At 39.8% G+C, this 25229-nt stretch overlaps 3 protein-coding genes across 19 annotated transcripts in view; 2 read left to right on the forward strand and 1 right to left on the reverse strand.

Annotated features, from left to right (window-relative positions):
* SPATS2L (spermatogenesis associated serine rich 2 like) overlaps window positions 1-3195 on the forward strand; it is an 85686-nt gene extending 82491 nt beyond the window's left edge. For 7 of the 8 annotated variants that reach the window (XM_037398887.1, XM_037398890.1, XM_037398888.1 and 4 more), the window contains 2 exons: window positions 340-560; window positions 1758-2402. In XM_037398887.1, coding sequence (XP_037254784.1) covers window positions 340-560; window positions 1758-2156 — 620 coding nt within the window. In that variant the 3' untranslated portion in view covers window positions 2157-2402. Of the gene's footprint in view, window positions 1-339; window positions 561-1757 lie in introns of all 8 variants that reach the window. The other variant, XM_037398886.1, reaches the window with a different exon arrangement.
* Window positions 3196-6496: 3301 nt separating this feature from the next.
* On the reverse strand, window positions 6497-20817 carry KCTD18 (potassium channel tetramerization domain containing 18). 5 transcript variants are annotated; one of them, XR_005106008.1, is made up of 8 exons: window positions 20608-20817; window positions 15669-15866; window positions 14160-14371; window positions 13069-13262; window positions 11859-11953; window positions 11338-11440; window positions 9366-10054; window positions 6497-7027 (listed from the first exon to the last, which is right to left on the reverse strand). XR_005106008.1 is itself a non-coding variant. In XM_037398895.1 (7 exons), exons 2-7 carry the CDS (start codon window positions 15823-15825, stop codon window positions 9520-9522), a joined length of 1296 nt encoding a protein of 431 aa, XP_037254792.1. In that variant the 5' UTR covers window positions 15826-15866; window positions 20608-20817; the 3' UTR covers window positions 6497-9519. The 5 variants fall into 5 exon arrangements, 4 of the variants coding, with proteins under 4 accessions (XP_037254792.1, XP_037254793.1, XP_037254794.1 ...); XM_037398895.1 differs by having other exon boundaries at window positions 6497-10054; XM_037398896.1 differs by lacking the exon at window positions 20608-20817 and adding an exon at window positions 17189-17273 and having other exon boundaries at window positions 6497-10054.
* SGO2 (shugoshin 2) lies at window positions 18460-24037 on the forward strand. 6 transcript variants are annotated; one of them, XM_037398902.1, is made up of 5 exons: window positions 18460-18574; window positions 18977-19062; window positions 21346-21506; window positions 23125-23300; window positions 23692-24037. In XM_037398902.1, exons 2-5 carry the CDS (start codon window positions 19016-19018, stop codon window positions 23791-23793), a joined length of 486 nt encoding a protein of 161 aa, XP_037254799.1. In that variant the 5' UTR covers window positions 18460-18574; window positions 18977-19015; the 3' UTR covers window positions 23794-24037. The 6 variants fall into 6 exon arrangements, 3 of the variants coding, with proteins under 3 accessions (XP_037254799.1, XP_037254797.1, XP_037254796.1); XM_037398900.1 differs by having other exon boundaries at window positions 18483-18574; window positions 18931-19062; XR_005106009.1 differs by lacking the exon at window positions 18460-18574 and adding an exon at window positions 20276-20397 and having other exon boundaries at window positions 18696-19062; window positions 21346-23300.
* Window positions 24038-25229: the final 1192 nt, after the last annotated feature.

Genomic DNA, 25229 nt, shown 5'->3' on the forward strand with positions numbered 1-25229 from the left:
AGCTCGACTCGTTAAAACCCCACAAGCCAGCCAATAGGTGCCACAAATTTTGAAAAGTTTTCTTGGACAGCCAAAGCCCATCCACCTGCCAGGCTTCTTCCAGTTTCAGCGCAGTTCCACCACACTGGCTCTTCTGCCTCCAGAAGCGCTTCACGACGAGGCAGTTCCACAGAAGTAAGAGGCGATGGCCTAATTCCAACCCTAGTTACCTAGCTTACTTCGTTATTTCAAGTAGGCCTGGAATGATGCTACCAAAATTAACTGTAAGCAGGCTGAGAATACAGCCTTATGTTTAGATGCTGATCATTTCACTGGTAACACAGAATACTCTTTTTATAGTTTCTCACCCAAAGAACAACTATTCCTCAAGAACACCATGTAGTTTGGTGCTGTCTTCAATGACTTCACATGCAACAACTGGCAGACAAAATACACACATGCAGAAGTCCGCTAGTCACGTCAAGAACTCAGATAGTAGAACAGCCAGCGCTAAAGTACAAAGTCATCTTTCTTCCAATCCTACAGAACCTTCTTCCCAAGGAATCCCAACAAATAAGCAGGTAAGAAATCAGTTCTGAACAAAACTAAATTATTTCAGAAATTTCAGAAGAATACGAAGCATTGGAAATTGTTAATGCAAAATCAAATACTAGTTTGCAGTCCACAGATTTAATAAATAACTCTTGAAAATATGCAAGTATGTGTTTTGCAGCTTCATTTTCAAAGCAGTGTGAACATACAAGGTGGAAATAGCAGAAATGCCATACCAGCAAAGACCGCTGTCTGGTGTTCAGAAATGACTAGCGGCAGTTAACAGGCTGCCTAATAGCTAATTAGCTAATAGCTAGTTACCCTGCATGCTGCAACGGAGAAGCATGTATTCCTGCTCCTTGACAAATGTCAGTTGATGTGCTGTTGAAGCATGATTATTAGATAGACTTTGAAAGTGGAATTGTGCCAGATCTAAAAGCATAATATTTCAGAAGCGGTATAATACAGCTTACAGTACTGTGCGATATTGGCAGCTGCCTCATTATGAGACCTCCTTAGAATGGCCTTGCACGGTTGTGTTCAGGTAAAGCTGCCACCGAAGTCGGTCTGAAGTTTGTCCCGGCGGGGATTTTGGGCTGAAGTAGGTGCCCGAAGGGAAACGTAGGAGCAGTACATAGTCAGTGCGTGTATGGAACCAGCTGCCTTGGCAGTCATGCAAATAAAGCAATTCAGCCACTTCCCACTAAGGATCAAAGCTTCCTCTGTGCAAGGTAGCATAATAGACATCTCTCCCACCATGTGGATTCTTAACGTGATAACGTGGATTCTTGAATTTACATGTGAATTTCTGTTCTTCCTGCTTAGTCTTACTGTAGTATTTACACAATACTTTACTAGGAAAGATACTTTCTTGATTTTCGAAAAAATTGGTCAGTATCAAGTTCTTCAGTGCTTCTTAACTACTGCTGTTGAGATAGTCTAGTATTTCATCCCCTTTTCTGTGTTCTCTTGAATCATGGTAGACTTTTAATTTGGTGCCAGTGGTGAACCTGCCATCTATATTTCCAGGCTACTTAGCTGTAGCATGTTACTCATAGTTCAGAGAGCTCCAGCAACAGTCAAAACTCTAGTGTTTTTGTGTTTTCCCTCTCCTCGTTACACTGAAAAACTTACTCTGCAATTTTTGTTCCTTCGGACAGCTGTGTTTCTTGTCCTGTTGGAAGGATTCAGATAACCTAACAGTTTTCCAATTCCTTTCTGGGTAGAACGGGCCTTCTAGCCAGAGACGAAGATTCAACCCACAGCACCAAAACATCCGGCTCAATGGATCCCTGAAGTCACAAGGTGCCAGTCATGAGGCAGATCAAAATAATGTGAAGGGTGGTTCCAGGTCTGAACACAGAAGACAGCAGCATAGCAGCTTCAGATCTAAAAACAAAGGAGCTATGAAAAATCAAGAGCAGTCTACAGCTACAAGGACCACAGAGAATCCAATACATTCAGAGAAGACCCGACGAAAGCATCATACGCCAGACACTGCAGATCACAGGCCTTTCCAAGGCAGTGTTGGCAGGGTGTCACAATGCAATTTATGTCCTGCAAGGATGGAGGTCTCTGCTGATGCCACTGTTCTTTCAGTGCCAGCTGTGACTTTGGTGGCTTAAAGTGTCATGGTGATGGCAGGCAGAGAAATTTAATCTCTTCATTTTAGTTTCTTGCTCGAGATGCTTGTTGGTGAAGAAAATAAGTCAGAACATAGTCATTTTAAATCTGTTGCTGCTTAAAACTTGTTGGTATCTTTATTACTTGCTAATTATCAAAATTAATTCATACTCTCAAGGCTTCTTCCCCAGTATGTTCACAGTTATTTTGCCATGACAGTACAGAATCTTACTAAGGCAGCATTTACTACTTAGAAAAATGAAATCTAGATTGGAAAATTAAATTGGCAATTAAATTCATAATAGCAAAAACCTGTTGTAGATACGTGGTTACACCTGTCAACAGTATTGTTTTTTTAGAGCAGCCTGTGTTAGAAGGATCCCAGGAAGTCTGTATGCTCTGGTCTGCAATGAAATCAGATAATCTTGTAGAATTCTTCAGCAATCTCTATACAGCTCTTTACTTCTGTGCGTGTATATGCGTAGATGCATGGACACTGTATACACAGAAAGTATTGTTATATACAAGAACATTTGAAAAAGTAGTACATTTGATTTTAGCTTATTATTCCATAATCTGAGATCTTTACATTCAAGTATAAATTGTATTAAATGTATTACATACTGGTATTTTTCATTGACAAAGTATTTTTATGAGGCTGAGGAAAAATGCTCATTTTTTAATTTGGAATGTATATAGTCATGGCTATTCAGATACACAGCCCTATTCTCCGTCCTTATCAGTCACTTTTCTATGACTATATGGATCTATTTCATTTTTTTCATACGAAAAGTTGCAGGTCTTCTAGACTTGAATTCAAATTCTTTTTCTGTATTTTTTCTGTAGGAACCACCTGTCCATAATGAGAGCTATGACTAATAAATTTGTTACAGCGACATGCAGCAAAATGTGGAGGTACATATTTGAGCAGATATACTACATCCTTCTCAATTTTCTATTAAAAATCTTACTTTGTCTTAATGTTCTGATTCTGTATTTCAGAAAACCCGTTTCTTCCAAAATAATTAAAAATTTATTTCTCAAATACTCTGGTGTTTGCGGCCTTGCAGTGCCTAACCTTTGTGATCTTATTCAAATTGTATTTGCTTGTTTCAGTTGGTATCAGTGGGAGGCTTTCAGCTGAGTATGGATTGAACTAGGTTTTTGCTTTTAGCTAGATTCTTACGCCACAAGTGCACAGAACAGAACCTTCCCACAAGGGCCGCCTCCGTCCTGGGCGTACTTTTAATGTAAGTTATTACTTAACATAGGAAGGTGTAAGAATCCAGGCCTAGCATCAAGTGAGCTAGTGGCCTTAGTGTTGGCATCAGAAATGTGTGAAAGGTCAGTAAGGCTGACCTCTGACCGAGGTCAGCAAGAGCAGGACACTTTAAAAGTGTCTTCAAAAGTTTATTCCTAGGTTATTGTTTGGTTTGCTGTTGCTTTTTACCACTTTCCTCTGCCTAATTTCTCTCATCTGACTGTGTGCTTCCTTAGTACTGACTGGTTTACTTTTCTTCTGTGGCCCTTGAAAAATAATCCCAAAGTGTAGAGTGAGGCACATTCCTTATGGGTGATTTTGATTATTTTTATTCGTCTTGATATCTGTATACATTTTTCCACATGTGAATATTGGTAAAACCTGCTTCTAAAAGACAAGTAACTCATCTTCATCTGGAAGAGTGGTGCAAGACAAGTCAATATGCATAGGTAAACATCGTCTTCCTTAGCATTACAAGCACTGTTTCTATCATCGTTAATTATCCATCACACTTTTAAGCTGAATATTTTGAGAAAATGGAACCGAAATTCCAGAATTTGTGTTCTGCACGCCCATCAGCTGGGTACCTTCTCAACATTTATCTCCTGCTTTACAGTTTGACCTGTAACCTCACCGTAAGAGACATAATGATAATTTCCATGCAGATATTACACAGGAATCTTACTATATTTTCCTTGCGTAATTTGTGAAATTTGTCTCCTGTAATCCCTCCTAAAAAGAAGAAAATCTAATTTACCTGTGATGACGTTTACCCCTTCCTTATAGCTTCTCCACTTGACAGGATAATTGAAGGTTATTCTGTAAGTCAGCTTCTCGCAAGGAGGCTTCTGCAAATAAATAAAATCTGCAACGTAAGTTGTCGCTCAGCACCACAGGACCACCTCGCGCCCTTCAGTACCAGCTCACCTTCGATGTGCTGGAGGCTCAGTACGTGACAGACCTCAGAGCAGCAGGTGAGAGGCACCATGTCTCTGAATTCAGACTGTGCTACAAACACGTTTTTGACGAGAGATGCCAGCATGGATGTGGTTGGGCTGGGGAGCAGGCTGCCTCTGGGGCCACTGCAGTCTCGGCACGCCCAGCCTGGGTTAGTGCTAACTACGTTATGTGGCTGTGCTCTGGCGTGTGCCTGTCGGAACGGTACCTCTTCACCTTGCATTTCTTGTGTCTCTGTGTGCTTGGAACTGTATTTGCCTCTTCGCAATAGAGTTTTACTCTTCGCAAAACTTATAAGTAATTGGATGCTCTTGGGCCCATCTTCAGCAGAACTTTTTTTTTTTTTTTTAAATCTTCTAGTTACAGAGCTAGCTATGTGTGATACTGCTTTTCATGTAAGGGATTTGTACAGGGGTCAGTGAGGGAATTAAGGGCCGGCCAAGGCTTGACTTTCAGGCCAGCTGTCTTTTATAAAAAAGCACCCTCGATTTGCAAAGCAAGTACATCTGTTTGGCATCGCTCAAACACAAACATGGAATTCCCACTGCACTTTGTATGCTCTTTCAAAAGTGGAAACACACCTTAATGGGCAGTATTTTAAAGCAGGTTGGAGCAGTTTATCTTCTGTGTAAAATGAAACAAAGGTAGGGGCAGAACTCGGCAAAATAAAGGACCAAATACGGAGCCAGAAAACTAGAAAGAGAAGGTAACTTAACTCAGCCAAGCTATTTGCAAAAGCTACATCATTTAGGCATGTTTGGGGGAAAAAAATTTAAAAGTAAATCACTTGATGTATTTGAAAATGTAACTCCAGAAGAAAAACCAGTAATTCTGGAAGGGAAACACTGATCTTGAAACGCTTTCCTGGACCCTGTTGTTGTTGGGGAGCACCTGGCCCGAGCCTGTAGGAATGGCAGTTCTTGGTGCGAGTCTGTTCCCCACCGTAGTCACTGCCTGGGCTGCATCACGGCGTTATAAACCAGCTGTGTGCGTCCTGGTAATGTACTTGTGACTGAAGCAGAGGCACTGCGGATCCATTCCTCTCAAGTTCCAGTCCCGCTGCCAGCTACTCACGTGAGGATATAATAGAAATTTGTGACAATACAGCTGTTTTATTGTGGCAAACTACTAAAACAAACTGCACTGAACTGTTCACATGCAAATTTGAAAAGGGTCAGATCCTTGATACAAACTCTGGGCACGCTACATGGCTGATCACGTGATGACATGAATTTGCAAAGTAATTTTCAGCCAAGAGTGATCAATTCTGTTATAAACGGCCAGATTTTTTTATTTAGCAAGAAGAAAATTCTCTAAGAAGAGATACCCAAAAAGCTCAGAAAGCAGCAAAGGTCTGTAACATCATCCTTACCTGTTCCTGCTGCTTAACATCTTTTAATAAAAGCTGTTGCCCAAAATGAATTTAGATTTTTTTTTTTTTTTTTTTTTAAGGGGGTGGGGTGGTGGCATTACCACAGCGCATTTACAGACTTATTTCAAACGACAATTTGTAACCACAGCTAAGGGACAGCAGCTTCACTCCACTTTTTGATGGTGCAGCTGGCCTCCTGTTCTTACCATGTGAGGAATTTATCCTTCATGGATTGGGAAGAATCAAGAAGAGGAAATCTGCTTGCTCCTGGGTAATGATAGTATTTCTTTTTAGCCATAGTAAGATGTGAACTACATAATGTTTATTATCTAAGTGATTTAATGTTAGCCAGTTTAAATGTTAGCCAGTTAGCCAAGGGTACTTTTCTTTCAAACTGTTCCAGTTATTTCCCTACCAGCTCTTCCAGAGCAGAACAAAAGAGGTAATTTTGATATTTCCATGGCTCTTCAGCTAAAAACAAGCCCAATGAAAACTCCGAGGATCAGCAGTAGTATGTGCCCATCACATGAAATAACATCTGCTCGCTGACATCATACAGATAGAATTATATCTCTCTGAATCACACCTTGGTGATAACAGACCCTCTGTATCACAAGCCCATGTGTGATCACAGAGGAGTAATTTTCTAGAAATTGGAATCACATTTTTCTTGTCTCCTTAACCTGTATCATTGAGGGTTTGGAAAGGCAGCGGTGAGAAAGTGAGAAGAAACAACTGGAAAATTGACAGCATTTGTGACAAAAAATTTAATGCATCAAACTACACTGGTGATACACGTCAGCCTTTAGAGTGCAGCTGCTAGTTACTCGTAATCCATCAGATTTCTAAATTGGAGTAACCTTCTGAACATGGTCTTTTCTGAACGTGATCTATGATGAATGGTAATTTTACCAAGATTCACAGTAAACCGTTGTCAACACCACTTGACCACGTGTCTACTCCCAGCTATAAAACTGTAGCTCACCTTTAGTAGTTTCCCCAGACAAACTATCTAGTGTGTACATACAGTGTATCCAGTTCATCGGTACAAAAGCAGTGCCAGCTGGTACTTCGTTCATTGAGTTAGACAATGGAAATGTTGAGAAAATTGCAGACTTTCAAGAAACTTGGGAACACAGAGTTTTGAGGAAGTTTCAATCTGCAGGAAGCTCAGACTTGCAGAATTTCTGCTCCTTGTTCCATGCATCAGAAAACAAACAGCCTGTTAGCCAGGTTAAGGGGTGACTCATCCTTGGACTGGCAAGTTTCATTTGTTTGGCTTCCTAGAGAGAAGATGAAATTCTATTTTACGTCCACATTTTAAAAAGCTTTGGGTAGATAGGGGCAAAGCTATTTTTATAGTGAAAGTCACCATGAAGGTTAATGCTATTCAGCTATCGTAAAACTGCTTAGTATGAGTCCATCAGTTAAGAGAAACACAGCAAGATTCACAGGCAGGAAAAAAAAAGCAAAAATGCCTACTTGGTTAAGTTCAAAGGACATCTCTGCACCTCATCCAATTAAAAATAAATAAATAAAACCAAGTCCCTCAAAAAATAATCTTGCTCTACCTCTCCACCACAGACACTTTACTGTTTCATCCATTGAAATTCAAAGGAGTTTTTTTCCCATTTAACCCCAAGCATGTACATCTAGGACAAAGAGAAGACGCACTAAAGCCACTGTAATGCAAATGACGTGGATGTTACTGGAAAAATTCTGTACTACCAGAATAATTAAACACTGAGCTAGTACAAACTCTGAAAGTCCTGTAGGACTGTTTTCAAAGCTTTTTTTCTTGTGTGCATACAAAGTGTGATGCTCAACTCTATGATCTTCGTGAGCTTCAGTGCCGGCTGGACTTGATCTTAAGGGTCTTGTCCAACTTAAATGATTCTATGATTCTGCATTTATAGAAGCCTTCTAAAATCATCAAAAGTTGAAGAGGAAGGAAATCTGCTTTAAGACGCATTGTAAAAAGATTTCAAGGTGCACAGTGGAGTGCTCAGCTATTCAATAAATAGTGAAGTAGAAGGCACACAAGGTAAGTATTAAAAACCGCTTTCCAGTTAGATTATTATGAAAAACAAATCTCACAAACTTAGTGCCAATGATGAATTGCATGCTCAAATAGGAAATTAGATTATGTTAGCATCTTCCTGTAATTTTTGCCTTGTCCTTTCCTCAGTGAAACATTGCGGGGGGGGGGGGGGGGGGGGGGGATAGGAAGAGCCTTGGGATTGTCGCTCTTTAGGGGTTTTTTTAAGAAAAAACAATGGCTTAGAGATTCTAAAGTTAAGATGCTTTTCAACGTACACACCAATAGCAGAAAATTACAGTACTGCACACTTTTACAGTGACTACTGTTCATAACAAAGTGTCTCCTTAAAAATAAGTTAGTACACTTGGGATTTTTTTACTTGTGCAAATTATGTTTAAAGTCCTTGTGGTTAGGAGAAAACCCTGAAAATGTGATCGCCCCTAAATGACCTAGAAAATAAAACATCTGAACCCTTCTGTAATTCCAATAGTCTCAGGAATTTTAAGAACATTGCATTTTGGCAATGTGATAGGACCTCTCAGTGTTTAAGAACAGGTGTATTTACTGTGCTGGAAAAGCAAAAGCAGTAGCCAAACCAACAAAAAAAAACAACACCCAACTGTAAGCAACCAAGGGCACAAACCAAAGCCAGATTTCATTCACTAATATGAACAACTAAAAGGGCTTTTTAAAATCAGTGGAGCCAAATTCGGCTTTCCTCTGCTGGTAGAAACACAGCAGCTCTTCAGTACCATCATGCAAAATTTACTGTGGTACAAGAAGGTGTCCTCTATCCTGCTCTGGGGGAAGGCAGGGTTCTTTCATCTTTCCTCAAACCAGGGCACCTCTGTTAGCACTGCTTTCCTGCAAGGAAGTTGAGGTTGTCCCCTCCTCATTTGAAAGGACTTGCAGAAGGACACAGGGGGGCCAGGTGTAACTCAGACCCACGGGGCTCCCTGCAGCTGGAGAAGACACCCCTGAGGTGCGATACAAAATGCCAAGGCTGCACCGGCTGCCTGCAGCAGCCCCACCCCTGTGGCAGATCACACCATGTTAGGAAAGCAGTATATGTGTGTCTCAGGTCTATGAAAAAAAATGCCGTGTTACTCCCTAGACATACTTCTTCCCTTCCTGTATTTCTGAATTTTCTTGCTGTGTGCAAGCAAAGGCGGTCCCTTTCATTGCCATTCGTAACAAAATGGTGGTTTATCCTCACCAGAAGCCCCAAAAAGTGCTTTCAACTTCCAGAATCTTCACAGGACTGGCTATGTTGACACTTGCCGCAAACTTGTATCTAACAAAAAACACTTCTTGTTACCTATTTTTTCCCACTTCAAAGATACAAAGTAAGAAATTAACATTAACTAGAGTTAATTAAAGTTGATGAAGTGGTTGTCTTTTATGCTGTGCAAGTACTCCCTTTAAAAAGGGTCAGGCGTACTAGTACATCCTAACAGAAGCGCAAACATGAGATACTGGAACATTAGACTGCACGTGCTCTGTGTTTGGGGTTTTTTTAAACCCATTTTTCTTCCTCTCCAACATCTAAAAAGTATTTAGAAATAAAGCAGAAAACACACTTGGTTTAAGTGCTCTCTCTTCTCCCTGTGCTTTTTATGAACTTTTTCATCATAATTTTCTACCAAATCTTCGAGTGAACAGCCACACGAGATGACGATCTCTTCTTTGACCAGATGATACAAAGCTATCCGGTCTGTGAGGCAGAGTCCAACGTTATCCATCCACTTTATCATTCTTAAGCTCAATACTCTCTGCTAATACAGCTGGTTCTTTCTTGTTTAGTGCCATAGAAGGAGTAGGAATTTCAACAGCAGCACTGTCCTTTTCGCTTGTTTTACCAGATACAGAAGATGGAGGCTGAGATGGTGTTGCAAGAAAAAGGGGAGTTCGCTTCAGCTTTACTATGTGGTGGCTTACGGGCTTCCTAGACACTGCAATCTTGAACATCATTTGACATGGTGTCCCATTGCCAGCACTCTGCCTTCCACAGGGCACCTGGAAATTGCTGGACGCCCTTGTGCATGTCGTAGATAGAGTTTCAGAAGCTACTTTGTGCGGTGTCAGACTTTCACTATGGGGTCGTTTAAGAGTCACTGCAGAACGTGAAGCATTGCAAGCAGCTACCTTTAACGAAGCTGAATTCTTGACTTTGATGTGGGTACTTGTTGAGGGACCCGAGTATGTAATTGGCTTGGGAGCTGCTTTACATGGTAAGTAGTCGTCGTCTTCAGTAAAGTCGATTAATCGTCTGTAAAACAAAGAACTTCAATTGAAGAAACAAACTATGTACATAAAGGATTCTTTTTATAACATTAAAAAATAGACAATCTGCAACAGCCATCCACAAATCCAAAGTTCTTTTAATTTTTGCTTGTTACACTATCATTTGTGGTTGTCAACTGTTCATCACTGCAATCTGGTTTGCCTTTATGGAAATAGTACCATCAGTCTCTTCTACCTGTGTAAGCAATATTACACATTGAAAATTGTAAGAGAGATGGTGCACAAACTGCTAAGGGAAAATCAATGAGAAGAGGCTTGAGGAGTTACAGAAAGAAAGTATTAAAATGCTAAAAATTCCGTCAGATACAAAATCCACCAAATACTAGTCTGATGTGTTTTGCCTACAAAAATGTAGGACCAAACTGCACGTAAAGACAAAAGTTCCACACTATGTAATCTGAGAAGAGAAGAAAGATATCGCCGCTTTCTCCCTCTAGTTCTTTTCAATACAAATGATTATGGATAATCTTTCAAGAGAAAACTTGTAAAAAATAGCCAAAAAAAAGAACCTATGTAAGAGCGCCTATGGAGTCCCCTGGCAACTCCAGGGATCAAACAATCACAGTCCTTCCTACTTCAGCTATGAAAAGCAAAGAATGCAGTATCAAAAAAAAAAAAAAAGGCAGGGGGAGGATGGGGAGATAGGAGTTTTCAGTTGGATCATTGTGCTGATATCACTCTGTGGCTGCTGCTGAAATGACAAGTATGGCCAGGGACACTGAAGGTCAGCAGGAACCTCTCCTGAATAGCAGCAAAGTGGCTGTAGGGTGGCTCAGATCAGCGGTGTAGTTTCTTCACCTGCAAAGGCTTCTTTTAGGTAATGGAGGTATAGCCAAAAGTACCACTGTAGAACTGCAAAGAAGAAATTCTAGAAATTCCTTCTACAAAGAAGGCATCTCACGTGAAAATTAGTTAACCTTTTAAAGTTTTCATTTATATTTATTTATTAGCAATCCATTTATCTAATACTGCTCTCTACTTCTTGAAATTACTCCTTCACAGTCTAAAATGATGTTTTAAAGGCTGAAGAAGTAAAACAGAATAGCTTCAGCAGCCTAAAAAAGGTAATTTGTTTCTATCAAGTTCAGTTCTGCTAATAAGTTCTCTGCTTATAACACATATTATAAAATTGTAAATAGCAAAAAGAAAAAACATTCATAGCTATTCAAATAACGTGAAATCATAGGGAAAAGAATGATTGTACTGTATTTCAGCTTTATTTTAAGCCACATATGCAAATCAGCATACCTTTTATGAACTGGAGGCATATGACGCAAACTGCCTTTCAAAGGGCGTTCCTCAAGAGTCCAACATTCAATCAGCTCCTGAGGCACTCTCCAGTAGCTGACACCTGCATTTCAAAGGGAAATTGTATTGATGAGCTAAGAGAACATAGTCAATATTATGTTTATACACACATCTATTTTATTATGTAGAATTTCAGCTTTGAAACTACACTGACATGAACACTGGTTACAGCCAGCTTGTTTCTAGGGCTTCCACCAGACTGCCCAGTGCTAGCAGGGTGTCACCCCCTGCAAGTGGTGGCTCTCTCTACATATATTCATTCATACCAACTCATGTCACCTTGTTGAATCCGTTAAGATTTTTTTTCCCTCCCAAACAGCCACTACTATAGGGTATTTTACATGTTACTTACTGAATGAGTGAGAATGTACGCAGTTTTTATTACAAGTAATTGGCAAATATTTTTCTCATTTTTCTGTAAAAAAGTAGCCTTACTGAAATAAAAGAAAAAAATACTCTACCTCTCCCTTCCCAGGCATCGAAAGCATCCATCATCTTTTTCAACTCAGCTACTGAGTAATAGCTCCAGATGTATTGGAGGTTATTTCCAGCTTCTCTAGAAATGTGGTTTTAAAGGTAACAGTTACGTGGTAAATCCAGCTAAGTCCTTAAAAATGTAACACTGGTGATATGTTACCATTCTTTTTACCAAATCCTAACTACAAGGACTTCACAGTATATGTTTCAAAAATTAAAGAGGAAAATGTTACTTAGTTTTCATTTTTGTTTGTGTAAGAGGTTCTAAATATTCATTCTCCTATGATCTGCATGCATGTGAACACCTATTGCTAAAAATGGGTATCCATGAAAGAACAAATGTTCCTGAAAGAGTAATTACAGGTTTAATGGTGTAATATTTACTCTTCTAAATCTCAATCATTTATTCAAGGGGAAAATGCAGTGGGAGGATAGATAACTGATACTATGTGTCCAAATACTCTTGGAATAAACGGTAATGTTACCAGCTTAACTTCAGTAAAATAAGCCTCTTAATTATAAAGATAATGAAACACTGAAAGCTGTATCCTGATCATGTTTCAGAAGGTACACTGTGAACCGCACTTCTGACACTGTACTGTGGGACCAAGAGAAAGGCAAATTGCTTCCAGACATTCATAAGTACAGGTCTACCAGTTACTTGTAATTACTGTCATAAAAATACATCAATAGTGTAGTAGAGATCTACATGTTCTTTAAAGAATTAAAACCATTTATGTTCATCTTCAGTTCTTTTCAGTGTTAAATATTTCTTTCAGCTGTTTTAGGAAACTGCAAAAACAACTGCATGAATCACAACCAACATGAATATTTCTGGAACTTTTTCTGTATTTAGTGTAAATATCATCTTACATTAGAAAGTAATTCTAAATGATTGAGATATTTTTAAAATAGCAAGTAAAACCTAATGAGAACTTACAGCAACTGCATGCTAGGCCACTTTTTATGGACTCTCAAGTTCTTGTTCTTCATGCTTAGTTTTTATCATTTGTTTAATGTGACCACTGTATTAGCCAGCTGTTTTCAAAGCTGGAAAGAATCTGATTCCTTCCAACGATGTATAATACAATACTACTATGTTACACTACGTATAATAATATTTAGGTAATACTATAATATGTGAGTGTTCATTCTCACTTCATAGTGCTTTCATGTGTTTGACAGTCATCTTACCTTTTGTAAACACTTCTACTATGAATTTTCATTCCTAGCTCCTTATAAATTGCATCAGTCCCATCAGCTCTCGTGGCATACACACCAATAATTTTACTTTCACAGCTTGCTCCAGAAGTGTTGAGATAGTGCAGGACCCAAACTGTAGGCTTGGTGCAAACTAAATCATAAGAATCACAGAAATCCAACAAAGCCTAGAAAAAACATAAACAAAAAAATAGAGAACATTAATAAGAATACAATATTTTTAGTTGAATAAGCTTTCATATTTAAGTTTACTGGTGAGCTCTTTTAAGTAAATCAAGGATACAGTTTATAGGATATAAATACAAAAAATAATATGTGTAGTATTTCTTATCTGATGTTAACAGAGAATACTGTAAAACTAAGAGAAGTTCAAAGAAAGGCAACAAATACTCAAAAGCATGGCAAATCCTTAATATGAAGAGAAACTGAAAGACCTGGAAATGTTTTATGCTTTCCAAAAGGAAATTAGTAAGGGAGAATGTGAAATGTATGGAACAATAGCTTACTAAGAGAATATAGATGACTGTCAGCACTAACACAGCCAAAACTGTTAATAAAAGTTAGTTTCCAATCAGTTAATTAGAATCAGCTTTTTAAGTTACAATACAACAGACAAACCTTAGGATTTTAAATATTAATTTTTTTCTCCTTTCTTGTTCTAAAAAAATGGCAAAGTACATTTTGTCTTTAAAGTTTTAGGATGAATGTATAAAACTGAACAAAAAACCCAAACATCCTGAAGGGATCAAATCTAATCTCAAGTAAAAGCTGAAACCAAACACAATGTAGTTCCAACTATGAAAGCTTTACAGCAAATCTGCATGTGAAACAGACTCAAATTTAAACTGCTGCTGTATTACAATTATGGGAGAAGCTGATGACCTTAACTACTATGACTGTATTATCAACTCTAGGATTTCTTAACCTAAAATTCTGAATTTAGTGATAATTTAGCGTGGTGATTAGAAAGTCCTAGCTTGCATATGCTGTAGTTTTAGTATATGATGCTAATGAATGGTGTGGATTAGAAAGCACATCTTTAAAAATTTAAAAAATGTCAAGACCTTTTTAAGCTCTATATTTGACCTTAAAGAATATGTCTCCATTTCATTGGCCAAATGTTCAGACAGACTGTATGGATAAGGGATGCCAAAATAATCGGCTTCCTCCTGCAGCGCAATTCGAATTTTTTCATCTCCAGGAATCCGAACTTCTCCATGAAGATAATCCAAAAGATATTTAAACAGGCTTCCATCTCTATCAATTAGACATGCTCCTGAAAACATAAATAAAATTACTTAAAATACTACTTCCAGCAAGTGAAGACAGACTTCTTACGTTCTACCAAATCATCAAGTAAAGCCTTTATAAAACTTCTGTACTAGTTTTACCTACTTAGGAGGAGTAAGTATACTGTCTCTATTTAAGATCTATGTCTTCTTTTAAAACTAGTATTTTATTTCCCTGGAATACTTGTTATTTGAAGATAACTTTCTTTTTATTTCAAGATAAATTACTAGTGCAGTAAACATTTCTTCGTAATTTCAGTGAAATCCCTAATCTGCATAGGACTGTGCCAGCATACAACCTCAGCTGTACTGCACTCACTTAAAATGCTAAAGTCTAATTCTAGATGCATTTCTAATTCTACCTGCAGATACATCTTTTCTTGCTATTGCAGACATTTTTTTAAATTTTAAATCTAGGCAATTTAAAAGGAGTTGGAAGTAGCATCAGCTCCAATACATACCTAGCCTAACCCTCCCTGAATATTGCTCAAGTTTGGCAGTATTTTTTTGTTTCTTTGTCTCTCCTTTGCCTGCTGGGCTTAAGGACCGCTGTAGAAACTGACCAAATGATACACAGCTGTATACAATAGGCTGTTCACTACTACTGATAAGACAGTAGCAAGTTTCATTTCAGGAATTTTAAACATTTCAGATATTTTAAACAGTCAAAATGTACAACAAGGAATTACTATTCTCCATCCATCGTGTCTTTAAACTGGCCACACTTTGACAGGATTTCCAAGTCACAAACAAATGTGAAATTTGACACATGAATAGTTTTATTCAAGCTTTCACATCTAGCCATGGTGGTGAAAAATGCAGTCTTTACCGGGTAATGAGTATTCTGAAACAAAGATTAGACTCTCATCTCCTTATGTGATGAGCCATAGAGAGCGAGGTGCCTTTGGAGAACACAGGGGTTCATAAACAGGATCCCAGTTAAAATATCAAATATTCTGCCAACTTCATTTTTACCTATTTTCATATTCATACTGAAGCAGTACATTCCAAAGCCACAGTTTGGACTGGGACAAGGCAGGTGGTAAGCACTGTAAAAACATGTATGTTTGCAAACATGAGTAGTCTGTGGAATTCAAATGAATTACTCGTAAATATAAAGTCATGCATGCGTAATTGGTTTACATCCCGGAATTAAAGCAGCCAACTGATGCTCAGCAGACTGGGAAAAGAGATATACTATAAAATGCATAACTATATATAAAAGCATGTATTTGCCACAGAGCTCCCTGAGCAGTGTTGTATTTACAGCTTGAATGTATTTACCTGATTCATCCACTTTTAGAGGAAAGCGTCCACTAAACATAGACGCTAGCATTGAATCCTTAAAGCGGCATAAAGACTCACGCCTGGCTGTGTATAAACATCCTCGCACATTAAGTCGTAGAATACCCTGCACGTCTTCAATTTTGCCCTCTTCCATTGCATTTGCAAATGATGATGTTAATTACGAGCTATTCAAACCTGAAACAGACACAATAGTAAATCTGACACCAGTTAAGACTGAACACACTGTATACAAGACCTAAGCGTTGGCTCAGTTCTTACATGTTTGTCACAGGACGCTGTAAATCAGCTTTGAAAATAGTTCTGGAGTTGTACTAGTGCAAACAGCCAAATATTCTACACCTCTACTACAAAAATCTACAGCATTTTACTTTGCTAGGAAATACAGAGGTTCCTCTTTCAAGACAAATGGGCGAGCAGAATTACACTGTCAGTACATGCGAGCAGAGCACTGAAGGACGTTCTGGGAAATCTTGGTTGGAGTATAGTTCCCAGCACTAAAAATGCACAGATTTTGTACCGGTAACTTGGCTTCTTTAATATCCAGTCCTAACTAGGGCTGCTTTAAGGAGTCGTTGAAGCTGTCACGTCAATACCCTCACCTTGCCAATACATACTCATACTTGGGCCTGCCTCCAGTGCCCGACGGGGGCGGGGGCAGTGTCTGGGCAGGAAAAAATGGCACGAGAAGCTATAGAAAAACTTCAAAACTTTTTTTTTTTTAGGTTGGGTTGGGTTGGGGTTTGGGTTGTTTTATTTTGAGCACGCCCTGTGAGGGTTATTAACTCCTACTGCGCGCCCTTCGCCCGGGCAGCTGCTGCCGTTCGCTGCACCGAGCCGAGGAACTGGCCGCCTGCTGAGGGAGGGGAGGGGAGGGGAGGGCCGGGCCGGGCAACAACCCTCGCCGCGCCCCCCCCCCCCCCCCGTGGGGCGCTGCCCCGCCGCCCCTCCAGGAGCCGGCCGGGGAAGGGGGCTCAGCTCCCCGCCCGGGGGTCCCGCTGGGAGCGCGGGCGGCCGCCATCCCGCGTTACCTGCGCCGCCGGGGCCGCCTCGCCGCGCCTGGACCGGACAGGGCTTCTTGGGGCGCCGCCGCGGCTCCACAAAATGGCGGCCGGGCGGCGGGAGGCGCGGACAGGGACAGCCCCTCGTGGCCGTGCGGCGCCGCGCCATCGCCGCCTCCGGAGGCACTGCCGGCCGCCCGGGCTTCACCCCCGCGGGTCCGGCGGTCAGCCGGGTGCAGGGACCCCGGCGGCTCTGCCGCAGCCTCCCCCGGAGCGGGTCCTTCAGGCATGGCTTCGATGTCCGCGGCCTCTGAAGTAAGGCTGACCCGCGTAAACGCGGCAACGCTGTAAGGCAGAAACATTTCCCGATACTAGTTTTTTTGAATGATTATTTTACTATAAAGGTTTGCTCAGAGTGGGTTTGATTTAGCAGCTTTTTCTGTAGGCTCAGCAATGCCGCAGCTGGAGCCACTGCAACCCGCCGCGGCCCCGCGTTACCTGGTGGCGGTGTCGGGCCTCCTGCTCAGCGCGGGCCCGGCAGGGGGGGAACCAAGCGACAGCGACAGGCCCCCTGACACGGGACATGTGGTGCTGGTACACGCTCCGGGCCTGAAGACGCAAAGGTCTGCTTTGGTTAAAATGGGGGGCAAAGGCAGGAAAAAGTAGCCTGGGGTCATCTGGTGTTCTCTGGCCGGCTTGGTGGTGCCTGCTTGTCCCTTCGAGCAGACCAGCTTGCGTGTCAGCAGCAGCCTGCAGTTCCAGCCAATACATATGAATGCAGGCATCTTAGGTTTTAATTTGCTTTCCTGTTGCTTGTCAGTGAAATACAGCTTTTTTTAAGCTTCAGATGTGCTCTCCCTTACTCAGAGCAAATTATTAATGCATTAAAATAGCATGGATGAACGTGGGCAAGGGGCTTCACCCTTATGCAGCCATTTTGCAAAGACTTGCAGACACAGTATTCTGTTAAATTGTTTATGTCTGACAGATAGTACCTTGCTTACTAAAATGCGTGCATAATCAATGGAAATAAATTAGCTTCTCATTATGCTTTTGACTCAGCCTCATTACAAAGTTTCTGTACTCGTGACAAATGGTTCTAAGATCCAGCTGTATTCTCTAAAAAAGGTTGTAACATCATGTCTAGTTCCCACTTTGTAAGCTAATAAAGTAGTATTTTTTGCCGTAACATACATAAGAACCTATCGCTGTGATACAACAAATAACCAGTAGCTGCATGCAAAAATTAGTAGGGCAGAACTCAGGATATCTGCAAACTTTCTGGAAGGCATAAACCGATTATATGGTTAGAAAATAAAGTAAGAGGTAACTAAAACACAAATATTAACCATATGTTTTGATTGCTATCTGAAGCCTAGTAAAGATCCAGTTACTTAATTGCACGCTGCACACTAAGAAATGTGCCTAGATTGTATTTAAAGAGTTTATCTGTATTTACCTAACAAATTAACTCAGTTATATCTTTCAAGCTGCATGTTTCCAAGCTCAATGAACAAAGACATTTTTTTTGTTTTTCACTAGTTTCCAAACGAAGCCAGGCTTACACACTCATCCTCTCTATTTTTGTGTTTAAATTTACTAATCTCAGTTAGATTTGACAAAGGGGGTCTAGGCATCAAGAAATTAATTTTTTTAAGCTTGTGCAAGAAAGGGTGTGATTAGAGGAAGATGTGTTCTTTATACTATAATTTCAGGAAAAACTATACTATGAGCTCCAGTCTTGTTGGACATCACAGAATCCACAGTGGCAGAAGCTGGTCTACATGACCTACCCACCAGAAGTGCTTTAGTCACAGCTCGTGGCTTACTAGATCCTGTGGGATTAATTCCTCAACCAAGATCTTCCCAGAGATGGATTTGCAGGTATCTAGTAAGATACAAATTCAATACAACTCTTGCCGTATGGTGAGGGCTTTTACAGCAGGTCTGTCTGTCTTTCCCTCCCTCACTGTCACTTCTATTCAGTTTAAAGACCAGTCATAGGATTCCAGTAACTGAAAACCAGAATTCTGCTCTTAATATATATTTAAGATATACAGGCTGTGAAACTTGGCAGTGCTTTGAGCTCTTCCCCACTTTCACTGGCTGGCAATTAACTGGAGATTTTTGCATGTGAAACGTTACAGAGTGGGAGCTCCTCAGTGGAGTGTAAAGGAAAGCAGGACCACAGATGGGAAGACAATATACTTAGTGTTTTGTTTTAAACTTATTGCCCACAGTAGCAACAAACATTAAATGGAAACACATTGGTGACTGCCCTTTCAGGACTCGGGACTATTGTAAAACTGGAGGAAATGAAAACTCATGATTGGATCTGGAGGAAAACAGTGCTTTCTGGAAAGGATAAGGAGGTAAGTTTTATTGGATTGGTATTCTATTTTTTTAAAGTTATATAAGGTTATTTTCTCCTTTATTTGGGCAGTTTTCCAGTGGGTACAGTCACTTCCAAGTTGCCTTGTAAGAGGGAATTTACCAAAGGTTGTGCTGGATCAAGTCTGTATTTTAAGGGGATTGCATAGAATCATAGGGTTTTGCAGCTTCAGGGCCATGCTGAGAAACTCTGCTATGTATCATGGAATCATTTAAGTTGGAAAAGACCTTTGAGATCATAAAGTCCAACCGTCAGTATACACATCACACACAAATTAAGAAAAGGTAGGAAAGAGAGACCCTCCAGGTGCTTTTTGCAGCAGATGATTAAAATAGTAAGTTCATAAAGGTACATTTTCAAAGAATGCCACTGATACTGTGTGATTCCTTTGATTTACTCTGTAGCATATTGTAATGTCAGCACACAGAAAGGTAAGATTTGCATGATGATTACTGCATTATGGACCCTAATGCTGGTTTTTATTTCAACCTTCCACATCTCTGTAAGTCTTCAAATAAATTAAAACATTAACTCTCTTAAGATTTTCACAAAGCTCTTTGCCATAAACATACTGATTCCTGCATCAAGTTTAGGAATCAATGTCCACCTGAACTAATGGTAGGACGGAGCACACACAGCCAGTGAAAAAGAATGTCTGTGAAGGGAGTGTTAAAGAGCAAGGGCTTTTGGGATCAGAACAGATTTTGGGGAAAAGCATTTTATTAGACTAAAACACTTCCTTGCAATTCCCAGTCCTAATGTTAACTGAACCAAACTAGAAGTGGGCTTGCTCAAATTCTGATGTCAGAGACTTCTACCCTTACAAGTCCTAAGTATGTGGGCAGCATACATACCTGCTATAATCTATTGGGTTTTAAATTTATACAGTTTTCATAACTGTCCCGATGACTGCCTATTCGTTGTTTATCATTTCATCCATTACTAACAGCTAAAGATCAGCCAGAAAGGCATGTAGCTTTCCACTGAGAAGGAATTACATGGATTTCTGCTTTTAACCTGAAGGAGCTCTTCAAACTGAAAGCCGAATACCTCAAACCCTTCCCTGGCAGCCAAGCAGAGTATCTTGTAGTTCCTTACTCCCTCCCTCACAGTGTACTGAGACTGATGCTAAGTGGTTATATAATTCGGTTTTGTTTTTTTTGGTTTGGGGTTGTTTTTTTTTTTAATTTTAGCATTATTAACGGGTGGCATTTGAAATGGTTTTGCAAAGACACGTAGTTGAGATGCTATGTGCATCCCACTCTTCGTAGAACACCCGGGAACGCCACTGAAGAACCGGAGCCGTGGACTGAAGGTGAACAATGACGCGTATCCCGCTTTTGAAGGAAATGCCCGCCACGGGCTGTGGGAGCGCACGAGAACCACTGTAACGCGGGGGGCTCCGCACGGCCCTGAGAACGGCCGGGCCCCGCGCGCCTTCCTACCGGCCGGGCCCCGAGCGGCCAGGCGCCCGCTGCAGGGCGGGGCGGGTGGCCCCGCTGCCGCAGCCCGGCTGCGCAGTTACCTCTGAGTGACGACGCGCGGCCCGTCGCCGAGTCCCCGCCGAGATGGCTGTCTCCTCTTGCTTGCGTGAACCCTTGGGTTAAGGTGTCATCCCGCCGCTTAATTCTAAACGGCAATTCTACACGCAGGGCATGCGAGTGGGCACGGCCAGCCGGCGCCGCGCTTCCCGCCCGCCGCCGGGCCAGCCCGCCACACCCCCTCCCTCTCCCCGCCCCCCGCCCACGCGGGGCGCGCAAGCTGCCTGCCGCCGGCGCGCGGGGGCGCCCTGAGGCGGGGCGCGGGCGGGCACCGCCCCTTGCCGGCGTGAGGAGAGCGGGAGAGGCGCGGCGGCCCGAAGCGGCTTGCGGGGACGCAGCTCCCTTTTGTGCCTGTGGGCCAGTCTCGCGGTTTATTTAAATGCTTCGATTTACAGTGTGCCCTGAGAAGGCAAAAGCTGGCCTGGTCATGTTGTGAAGCGATAACGCCTTGGGGTTCTTCCTCCCTTTTAACTGTAAACTTGGATAGATAACTTGAGGGAGGGGACAAGAGCAAATATCTGATCCTTTCAGTCTTCGTGATAATTAGTTAAACGTTTTGACACTCTGTGATAATATGACTTGTTAACCTGTTTGAGTCAGTTGAAAAAAGGTAAAGACTTAAGCAATTTTCTCAACTACAAATCCTGAAAAGCAATAATGAAATGTAATTTTACCAAGTGTGAGAAAGATTATGTATTATTTCCTCATTCCCCCTCGACAAGGTGCAGGTTCATTTTGATGATGGATAAAGAAGCAACTGGTAAATCATTGACCATTTTTGCCTCAAATGCTGTTAAAGGGCATATGAAGAGGAGGGATGGAACATCACAAGCTGCAAAATGGAATGCTTCTTTAGCAACTAAAATAAAAACTAAATTACTGAGTAAGTCCTGTTAAAAGTGAAGCCATCTACTGCACTTAGCAAAAGGAATAGTAATTGTACGTAATGTGGTTTGCTACATTGTTGCCTGTTAAAAATATTAATGTGAAACGTTGACATTTTTAGGAGAGTCAGTAAGTTAAAACACATAAAAGTAAGTTATTTATCTAATTCTCTGAATATTTTCAGTGCTTGCTTTTTGGCATGCCAGTGTTTTTTAAAAGAGTGTACTCAGGTGCATTTCTAACATCCATGTCCATGCCCATTTGGGGCATCGAAAAACTGAGGTATCAAAATGAGTAAAATCAATTACCTTTGAAAAGTACAGTTGCCATAGTAAAATATCTAGTAGTCTCATTTGCAAAATAGGATTTATATAAGATTCTTCATGGACTTATTCACTGAAACAAGGAAAACTGCAGATATTATTCTGCTGATTTAATCATTTGCCAGAAGGTACTTTGTTTTCTCGGTAAGTCAGGATTAATTTCAAACATAATTTGTCATGGTAGATGGTTGGGGTTTGTTTCTGCCTCTGACAGAAACAACACTATGGAACATCTCAGATCCTCTTCTGCAAAAGGTACTATAAATGCAGCAAATCACCGCTATTTCAGACTTTTCCAATTCAGGCAGCATGGTTAAGGGAATGTTGACTTCTGCTTCTCTTTCTCTCATCAGTGAGGCAAGAATTTTTTGTTGTTTGTATATATGTATTTTGTGTGTGTGTGTGTATATATATACTTGAACTTACTGTGGCTTTATGTCAAAAATACTAATTTTCAGTGAAAAATAAACAGTACAGGTGAATAATGGTGCCCTTTAGAAACCTCTGCACTGCAATAATACAAATAATTCACTTTAATTTTAAATCACGTTTGGATTAACAAAGTTCCGCTGTTGTTGCCTGTTTCCTAAACCAAAGAAATAAGGCCTTGCAAATTTTGGATTACAGGACATGAAAGTAATAACATAAGACAATGAAGAGATGTAATTGGAGCTAACCTTGCTTCTTTTTGTACTATAAAAGAATATAGTCAGACTTGTCTCTACCTGGAGTTCAAGTTAACTCTGTGGATACTATGAATGTGAGGCATAAAAAATCATCCTGGTAATATGCAGTGTCACTGGCAGGGCGGGGAGGGGGGAAGAAAAAAGTTCCTAAAACATTCTGTAACAGATACGAGTAGGCAGGTTTACATTAGGACGGTGGAGGGTATATTTCTAATTTAAAACTGTTTTCTTTCTGTTGTCAAATCTCACATTTATTCTCAACATTTTTGAACTTTTAAATTTGTAAAACCTGTATTTGTATGTTATAAATTTGATAGCATTTTTATGCCTGTGATACTATCAGTTTTTAAATGCTTTCTTCTTAAAATAACCTTATTTTAAAAAATCCAGACTAGAGCAGAATCTGTGCATAAAATTAACTTGAACATGAAACCAACCAAGTAGTCATCAGAATGATAGCCAACAGAAACAGTATTATATCAGAAAGTGTTAGGCTTCGATATTGTTCCACCAAAACCTACAGATAAAAATGTTATATAGTGATAGTTCATGCAGAGAGGGCCTGGATTTAAAGCTATTGAAAATAATATAATTTTGTCTCCTTTAGATAACTCATCTATGTTTAAAGTATCTTTAAAACAAAATAATAAAGCATTAGCTGTGGCTTTGAGTGTGGAGAAAGAAAAATCTCAGAAGCTGAAGAATGAGAAGATTTTTCTTCAGAGGGAAGTAGAAGAGCTGCAGCTTCATAATATCTTGCTTCGTCGAAAACTGAACTGTTTGGTATGCTGCAAATAACATTCAAACTTAGATCAACTCAACCAAGCTTTTATGTATTTTGGAAACTTAATATTGCATCTTAAAATGGTGATTCAAAATATACAACTCAGATTGTGAGTTATATCGTCTGATAGCATATTATTTATGTTTGATTTTTCTTTCATAGGGTTTTTCTGTGCTTACCATTTTGTCCATCAGTGTATATGTCTATCCACAGCTATTTTAGTGTCAGCATCTCTATTATAGTGAGATGGTATTAAAAATCAGTTTGTGCTCAGTAGAGTGTAAAAAAAAAATAAATTTAAAGCATGGATTCACCTTTATATTTTGTCTTTTCTTCAGGCAGAAGCCACATAAAATATATTTTGTTAATTACTTTTTCTTTTGCATGCAGAATACAATTCTTATAGAAATAGAAACGTTTTTGAATGCTAACCTCTTAACTGCAATAGAAATAAGCAGTCTTTCTGAGGTAAGACTTTTTTTGAACTATTAACATATTGAACTCATTTTCCAGGGTTATATTTTCAAGGCATCTAAATGAGTACAATGTTGCAATCATTTATGCATTTTAAAACATTTACCCCAAGTCTTTTAAACTTGGGATGAAACCCTAGTGAAATCAATTAAATTTTGCTGTTGCTTGCACTAAAAATTTATGATTTAATCTTGTTTAGGAAGTATCTAAAAGTTAAATATCTGATAGCCCTGATGACTTCATGTGGTTAAAAAAAAAAAAAGTACAATATGTCAGTATGTGGTATTCTTCGCCAATGAGCAAGCTGCTTGCCTTCCTTACTTAGTGCTACAATAAATATCTTGCATGTGGAAACTATACCAGAAAACGTAGTCCATGTTAGTCCTTGTGTCATGGCAAAATTACAGTTAATTTTTTAAAACAGTATTATTTTTATTGTCCGTTCTAAACAGTTGCTTAGTGTTGCTCTGTGCTTCTATGTGTATAATGCAGTTTACATTAGTTATAGCTACATTTTAAAAGTCTGTATGTTACACTTCGATGCATTATGTTACAGATTTTGATAAGTTTTGCTACAGAATATTTTGTATGTGTTTGAATATCGTGCACCTTTCATCAGTACTTCTGGTTTTTGCCCATTTATGATTTTTTTCCTGTGGATATTTACACTACTTAAAACATAAGAGAATATTCAGCTGTTTCTACTTCCCCACTGTTCTTCTTTTGAAAGAATCTTCAGAGTCCTTTTCCTCTGTCAGCTGGTTCAAGTAGCTCTACTGCTGACCAGTTCAAGAGTACATATCAGTCTGCTAGGTAGGTGGTTATATGAAATGTGGAAGTTGGTAAGTGTCTGTGAATTTTTTTACAACTAATCTTGATATATTGTCCTAAGTATATTTTGAGGGAATGAGAAACAATTTCCTGCCTAAATCAGAAATTATCTATTTGCAACTTGGAATTTATATACATAGAGAGTGGTAGACAAAACTTGTGTTTGCGTAGCTTGCTTCCTTCTCCATGGGATCTCACCAGCACAAAGCAGGATTCTCTATTGTAAAAAATACATTTGCCCCTAAGACAGAACCAGATTTCATACCTGAGTTCTCATTTTCTGCTTTTATACATTATTAAGGGAATGTTTTCAACAATTGAATGTTATGGCATAAAATGTAATAAATTTCACAATAAAATTTCCTCTTCTCAGATCTACAGAATTGCCAGTAAAGCTTCCTTTAATTGCAACAGCTAACGCAAAGCAGCAAGATAGCTCTTCTGTGTGTGAAATACCAAATTCTTATAAGTGTACCACTATTTTGTCCAAGGAAATGTATTCAGATCAAGTCAAGTTTGCATTATCATTGCCTTCTGGTGCAAATAATCAAAAGTTAATTGAAATAGACCCGGTGGAAGCAACCATTGACAAAAATCTATTTTTAAAAGGTAGGATGTATTTC

Source organism: Falco rusticolus, chromosome 8, assembly GCF_015220075.1.
Source record: "Falco rusticolus isolate bFalRus1 chromosome 8, bFalRus1.pri, whole genome shotgun sequence".
NCBI classification, from domain to species: Eukaryota; Metazoa; Chordata; class Aves; order Falconiformes; family Falconidae; genus Falco; species Falco rusticolus.

What these genes read in the sequence shown, in the direction of transcription:
- KCTD18 (XM_037398895.1), bottom strand. Translation starts at nt 15,825, where the DNA reads ATGGAAGAGGGCAAAATTGAAGACGTGCAGGGTATTCTACGACTTAAT. An exon ending in TCTAAAAGTGGATGAATCAG is followed by an intron (nt 14,372 to 15,668) that starts GTAAATACATTC and finishes TTATGTTTTCAG; the next exon opens with GAGCATGTCTAATTGATAGA. An exon ending in CGATGCCTGGGAAGGGAGAG is followed by an intron (nt 11,441 to 11,858) that starts GTAGAGTATTTT and finishes TTTGAAATGCAG; the next exon opens with GTGTCAGCTACTGGAGAGTG.
- SGO2 (XM_037398899.1), top strand. Translation starts at nt 21,281, where the DNA reads ATGAAATGTAATTTTACCAAGTGTGAGAAAGATTATGTATTATTTCCT. An exon ending in AATAAAAACTAAATTACTGA is followed by an intron (nt 21,507 to 23,124) that starts GTAAGTCCTGTT and finishes TGTCTCCTTTAG; the next exon opens with ATAACTCATCTATGTTTAAA. An exon ending in GTCGAAAACTGAACTGTTTG is followed by an intron (nt 23,301 to 23,691) that starts GTATGCTGCAAA and finishes TTTTGCATGCAG; the next exon opens with AATACAATTCTTATAGAAAT.